Source organism: Pteropus alecto, unplaced genomic scaffold (genome assembly GCF_000325575.1).
Source record: "Pteropus alecto unplaced genomic scaffold, ASM32557v1 scaffold94, whole genome shotgun sequence".
In the NCBI taxonomy this organism is placed as follows: domain Eukaryota; kingdom Metazoa; phylum Chordata; class Mammalia; order Chiroptera; family Pteropodidae; genus Pteropus; species Pteropus alecto.
In genome coordinates this window covers 4,905,799-4,912,934 of record NW_006437736.1, presented here as the reverse complement: position 1 = coordinate 4,912,934, position 7,136 = coordinate 4,905,799, and the positions used below count along the sequence as shown (strand labels likewise).

At 36.8% G+C, this 7,136-nt stretch overlaps 1 protein-coding gene across 1 annotated transcript in view; it reads left to right on the top strand.

Moving 5' to 3' along the window:
* Window positions 1-7,061, top strand: part of CUNH12orf75 (chromosome unknown C12orf75 homolog) — a 30,551-nt gene extending 23,490 nt beyond the window's left edge. Inside the window, exons 3-6 of the mRNA XM_006914519.3 lie at window positions 2,501-2,536; window positions 3,311-3,390; window positions 4,170-4,204; window positions 6,640-7,061. Of these exons, the coding sequence (XP_006914581.1) occupies window positions 2,501-2,536; window positions 3,311-3,390; window positions 4,170-4,174 (121 nt within the window). The 3' untranslated portion in view covers window positions 4,175-4,204; window positions 6,640-7,061. The remainder of the gene's footprint in view (window positions 1-2,500; window positions 2,537-3,310; window positions 3,391-4,169; window positions 4,205-6,639) is intronic.
* Window positions 7,062-7,136: the final 75 nt, after the last annotated feature.

Here is a 7,136-nt window from a genome sequence, read left to right as displayed (position 1 = left end):
CTTTCCCTAAATGGGATGATAAAACTTGGAGAGATTCAGCTTGGGAGGTGGGGTGTTTCTCTGATTCAAATTAGCATGGGCTCACAGTTGATGAAGCGCGAGTTAGAATCACACAAATTGGACTTGAATTCTGGCTCTGTTGCCCTCAAGGCCCTGTAACCTTGGTCATGCAATCAACCTTTCAGAGCCTCAGTTTTTCATCTTTAAAATGTAGCGATTACCCGTCTTGTAAGATTGTAATGAGGGAATAATATAATAGCACTAAAAAAAAAAAAAAAAAAAAGTGCCAGGTACAGTTCACAAGCGGGTGGTGACCTGGGGCTGATGCTCAAAGCTTTTCTAAGAGTGGTGTGGAGGCAGCTCCCACTTTAGTGAAAGCCACCATGTTGGTTTGTCACTGGAAATGCCTTTGACTTTTGCATCTTCCTATTTGAGAGGCAGAGTGGTGAATTAGAATGTGGAGCATGACTATGGTGTCAGATAAACAGGGTTTATATGTTGGTTTTCCATGTTTATTAATTACATGGCTCTCTCAACCTATTTCCTCAGGCCTGAACTCTCAGAGCTGCCGTTGAGGAACAGCATTCATGCATGTGAAGTGCCCTGCACTGTATCTGATACATAGGAGGGACTCACTGATGATGCCATTTTTACCCATCTCATCTTCATGGTGTAGAATAATTCTTTGTAGAAGGCGTGGATGAAGCAGCAGTCTCATACATGGGATCACATATTCAAAGGCAGACTTTATAAATTATTTGATGGTTTAAAAGAATAGACATGTCTTTATAAATAGTATTTTTAAAAACATGTTGAATTACATCTGAAGCTTAATTTATTATCTGGCAAATGTGGCAACTACATTATCATTTCCTGCCAGTTAGATGTGTAAGAATGTTGACTGATTTCATAATAGAGTACAGATTGGATTTTAGAATGTTGAATAATTTGTTAGAAATAATAAAGATTATTTACTATTTTCTTACATTTGGGGAAGTTAAAATATATTTTAAAACCTTGGCTGTATCCTTAAGTGGAATTAGGGAAAAAGGGAAAAAGTTAAAATAAACAGATATGTAATTGGATATGAAAAGATCGCCCGTGGCAGAAACTATGAGACATTATATATGTCCAAATCTACTAGTTCTTTATAACTTCAAAAACAATTTCATGATAACAGTAGTCACATAAGACTGAAGTAAACAGTTCTTATATTCTTGTATGAATTTATTACCATCATTTTCCTATTATCTATACTAATGGATTATAAATTCATTTTAATTACAAGTAGTAAACACAACTTTGTTATACTGCTTCAATGAGCATAACACCATTTCTAATTCAGTATGACTTTGACACCTTTCAGTTAAAAAACGATCCAACTTTAGCAAGAGATAAATGAAGTTGATAATTATCTGGCGAGTTTAGGTTATGTGCTCAGTTTGGATCAATTAGATCTCAAGGTGGATTTTGCACTCTATGGGAGTATTGGCTGTGTGGACACGGCCAGTGTTCAACAGATAATTGCCACATTTAGTCTCCCCTTCTTTGTAACTTGGAACTTGCTGTTGCAGCGAAGCAAAATCTCATATGCATATACACTTGAAATATTTAGAACTTTTAAATGGGTGAAACCACAATTAGTCCTAGAATTAGAAGATTCAGTGAAGCTGTTTGGATGTTTTCAGCTTGCTTGCTTCTTGACTGAAGCCCCTTGGCATTAATTACACGTTGAGTTCAGCCAGCTACATTTGGATCAGTTTTTATTTTCTGTCACAGAAGTAACTTACGCATGGTAACTAGTGCTTCAAGGAAAGTGTTCTGATTCTTTCAGAAATAGGCCAAGGAATTCTAGTAGAACATGGGTTTCTCTTATGCAAGGAAAGCGATTCTGCAAATTTCCTTTTAAACCTTCTTCCTTCTCTTTGCAGATCATGTGTAAAATGGCTGGAGTTTTTTTTTTTTTAAGATGAAAAAAAAGAAAACCTAATTGATATGAACTTTTTTGTGCTAAAGAAATTATTTATACCTGGAGTTATTCCACTGAATCGGCCTGAAAAACAGAAAGATCATAGTGTGTTAAGACTGGAAGGAGATCTTCAGAGTCTGGTTGACCCCCATTTTTACAAAAGAGATATAGGCAGGCAACTCGCCCACAGCCTGTGTCACACAGGGGGCGGGTGGCATAGCCAGGATAAGAACCCAAGCTTCCTGGCACCGCATTTATGTGCTCTTTCCAATTTCGGCTGTCCTCAATTTTTTATTTTGTTTGGCAGTTGGGCTTTTTGACAGCTGGGTCTGCACATTTTGATAAGTAGAAAATTTTTTTAGTGTATGAATGATTGAGGTGGAGACAGCATACTGTGTTACAGAAATACTTGATGGGAGAACTTGAAGTAAAATAGACTTTAACTCAGAGTCCCTTTTCTCATAACCGAAAATGAAGTCTCTGACTATGTAATAACCAAATAGCTTATGGCAAATGTCTTTGACCTTTTAGAACAGAAGAATCGATAACAGAAGATGACAAGAGGAGGTATGTTTGATGCTGAAGCTGGCCTTAATTTGAATAATTTTGGCCACACCTCATGGATTTAATTTAACCTGCATTAATTCACGGATTTAACACTTGTAGCACACTACCAATAATATGGATTCACTAGGAAAACTTTTGGCACAGAATGCGTGGTCTGAAAAATTCCCAGGACTTGTTATGTTTGCTTCTTTCAAGCAAGTTCAGTTTTGGTCCTGTGCACGTAGCCTGCAGTAGTTTCCATCTTGTGGCCTTTGGATGTGTCATCCTCCCTAACCGGATGACTTCCCTTCGTTCTCTCGGCCTTCTCTGTCCTCCCATCCCTCCTCTGGTTAACTGCACCCTACTCTCATGACTTCTTAGCTCTCTCTCTCCTAATTTTATGTTTATGTCTACCTACAGATGAAATATTTTTGTGTATCGATAGCACTGAATACGTTGTTGACTGAATTCTTGTAAATGTTACTTGTCACTCCAACTGATATTTATTACGATACTAAATTATAACATCCCAACTTCTTTCTTATTGCAAGTAAAATGTCTAAAAATTCTAACTCAATACAGCTTTCTCTTTTTATACACAGCTCCTTTTTAACAGAAAAAAAAACCAATTATATTTCGAAGAGCGATAATATTCTGAATTCTACTTCTGAAAAATTATCGATTATTTTAATAAACCTGTAATTGTTTGAAGTATTCTATGTTTCTATCACTTTCTGCAAATAATGTACTATTTAAATTGGTCTGTTTTTTCTATATCTGCTTCTTTTTATTAAGAAACTATGGGGGAGTATATGTTGGTCTCCCATCTGAAGCTGTCAGTATGGTATCCAATCAAACAAAGACTGTTCGAAAAAGTAAGTAAAATCGCATGATATTTATTTTCTCTATTTTATGTTTTGTGCAAAAATATGAAATTTATATTTCAGCTTGCTTGACTCAACCTACATATTACTGAGTGGCAGTGAACCATATATATGAACCATGGATCTGTTCATTATAATCATTTATTAAAATTGCCGCCCATTTGATGAGATTGTCATTCCAAAGCAAAGTCTAGCTTCTATGTGTGGTTATGCTGCGTGGGTATTTTTAATTTTTTATTAGTTTCAGTGATGGTCAGTATGAAAATGAAAGCTAATGTTTCGGTCAGTTTAGGGAGTTTTTGCAGAATACAAAGGTAAATTCTTGTGATGCATTAGAAAGATGACTCGCTCATAATCAGCCTGGTGATTAGAGGAAAAATAACTGTTTGTTGTATAATTAAATGAAGTAAGTCTCCTTTTTCTGAGCTGTGATAGTCATTGTGGGGTAAATGAAGTCCTTTTGACTACAGCCTTGTAACTTCTTGCTTACATAAATTTTTCAGTGAGGCTTGTGGTAAAGAATGTTGATTTACTGAGTGCTGTACAGTCATCTCATGTATAGTTTTAAAGGACTGTTAATATGTTTAATTTGCACACCAGGCTGTATTACATTAATTTTAACATACTCTAGCGATTTGTTCCTCATTGCTATTTCTCTATGATTTAGACTAGCAAATACATATATGTCACAACTATTTGTAGTTTTATAGAAAACTAGAATATGTTCTTTATAATCTGAATATTTAACTTTTCTTAATTTTCTCTTTAAGATTAGAAGAAAATATTGCGACTCAGTAATCAAGAGGTACTGTATACTTTCCTAAATAATTGTGTATATTTAGCCTTCATGATGATTGAACTATAGATATTATTGCTATGTATTTCTAAGAAATCTTGGACTTCAAGATTAGGAAGGGATTTCACCTTATGGTTCAATCTATGGAACCAAAGATGGTTTATTGTAAAGAGGTCTTTAATGATTAGATCAGTTGTTTTAGCAGTTTAAAATTTTTTAAATTTTCTTTCAAGTGCAGCTTAATTCATTTAATAAGAACAAGCCAAGTGTTTACCAGAAACACTGAGGTTTTATTTTTTATTGACAAGAACTTTGAGGGGCTAGGACCTTGGAAACAAAGGAAAGAGTGAAAGAGCGGAGAGCTGGGGCTGGGAATTAGATTAGGATCAATATGAAGTGTTTGACGGTAGCCAGGTGTTCATTAGTATACAGAGAGGAAATGTATTAGTACCAAAACTCTGCTAGAGATGGGCAATTATCAGTGTAGAGAGATGCAGTTATACAGGAAAGGATAGTAAAATGATAGGCCAAGTTTACTGGTTGGGTATCCTAAAATATGTCCAATATGGACAGAGGAAACCATGGTCTGAAAGATGAAGCACTGTGGCCCCGGGATCCTAGTGAAGAGCTTGGAGTTAGAATTATAATAAGATAAACAAGAATTTAAGATTGTCGTTAGGATTAAATAGGAAATAAATGGTAGCTTCTGCTATCAGCAGTGACATCACCATCATCACTATTATCATCATCATTAGAATATCATTCGTTTTTGTAACCAGCATCCAGCCATTGGCAGACCCAAAGCAGGACTGATTTGCTATGGAACCCACTTCTTGCTGAGGGATGCCCCTGGAGTTTGGGATGGGAAGGGGTCACAAAATAAGCTCCCAGGTGAAGATAAATAAGCTTTCTCACCAGGGAATGGGGACGCAGAGGCTGTAACCAGTTCCTTCCTGACAAGAAGTGTAACAACCTTGGGTAGCCACTTCTTCGAAGGCTTTCCCATCAAGGCGACACCATCATGGATCTTTATTCCCTAGTGCCCACAGCCACGTTAGGTGTTGAGTTTCTCTTTGGAAATCTGCTGCAGATTTTCTAAGTTGCCTGCCAGTTTTCCCCTATGCAGGGAACTTTTATTAGTTGCATCAAAGAGCAAATATAATCTAGTTGAAAGGAAGCATATGTTACTGTTCACCCTCCTGAAAACATGGTATATTTCAAAAAGCATGAGAATAGAATGGAAAAAGGTGCCCCGTCGATAGTGTCCTGAGACTTGGTAGCTGTATTAACCTAGGGCCATAGTTGAATCCTATACTTTCCCTAAGCTTCTCTGTTTTAGTTTTCTCATGAGAGACAAGATGATTGCTAATTTTGTGTGTGGATCTAAAATTCCCTGATAACAATTCAGCATTGTTGCTGGTAAGCCAGCCTAGATACCTTTAGACAGCTAGCTGGAATATTTTCTTAATGCTCACGGTTGTAAATACATATTTTATTGCCATCCTTCTCTTTTCTCGGTTTTCCCTATTTCTACACAATGAATTTGATCCTGCTCCTTCTTTTGCCTCCTTTGAATTACCTGAAAAGTTTTCTAAGTTGAAAGGATGTCCATTTTTTTCTAGTTGCTAAACATCCATTGTGATATTTATTCATAAAACTTCTGAATTCACGGCTTTTGGGGCTTAGATTATTGGGCAGGAACCCTGATAGGAAGACAATCCTTTGGAGAGGAAGACGTGTTTTGGAAAGAATTGGAGACACTTTTTTTGACCTAACATTAAAATCTCTTTTGAAATAAAGCCACTGAACTCACTCAGTGACCAAAGTCCAAAGTTGACCTGGTTACTTTTTGAAGCAAATTGAGGAGTTATTTCGGAATCTTTTAAAAATACTTACATCACGATACAAATGTGTAGTTTCTTCTACAGATGACTCGAGGGCGAAAGGTTTGCCCATTTAGATGAGTACCGGCAGCACAGGGAGCTTAAGTGATGGCCTCAGATGCCACTGGATGGACTAGCTACATCAGAAACCCCTTTTCCCAGGGAAGCTCGATGTAGCGTGGATGGCTAGGCCCCTCCCAGTAGGGTCTGCTCAAGGTGGGAAAGAATGGGATTGTGGCCGAGCAGTCTGTACCTTTACTTTGGGCGATGTTGACATGCAGCTAGGTTTGCGTATTCTCATGGTGTACCTCAGCTGTAAGTTTATAAGTCTCTTTCTCCACCTGACTTTGTCTCCTTATGTAAGTATCATCATCAGCGGTTAGCACTATGTTGACCACATATTAAGTCTTAAATAAATATTAAGCGAATGTCGAATGTGTATTTTACTTAAACGAAAACCAGCAAATAATTTATGGGCTTAAAGCTTATATATTTTTACTGAAGTTGTACCTTTTCAAGGTTGCTAACTCTTTTCCCTTTTTTCGTTTGTTGTTTTCATAGCTTGCTCATCAAGATTTAGAAGGAATTTCGCTCCATGGAACATTATCATGTTGCACATATTTCCAAGGAAATTCTAAACAGTCACCTACCCCCCTCCCTCCCCCCACCAATTTTTTTTTTAAGTCTATAGTTAAAACCATGGGTGCATGTTGAATGACGTGGTCCTAGAAAGGAATTGGTTAAACAGTACATTTGTGTGTGGAACTTTCCGTGGTCACCTGTGATAGACAAGCTCACAAACCACCGCTGCCCAGCCAGCCTGCTCAGGCCTCCAGCAGGATTTTCGCCCTGGCCATTCAACACCATTCATGAAGATCATGTCTTTTCATTGATTCCTTTTTTGATAGTTTTTATATAACCAAATCCTTATTCTATTTATAACTTAAGATAATAAGGCGTTATAAATGAATTACCTAAAATAATATATTTGTTGGTTATCTTTCACTATTTCTACTTCACATTAATTTTCAGCTGTTAAAATTGTGAATCGATTCTTA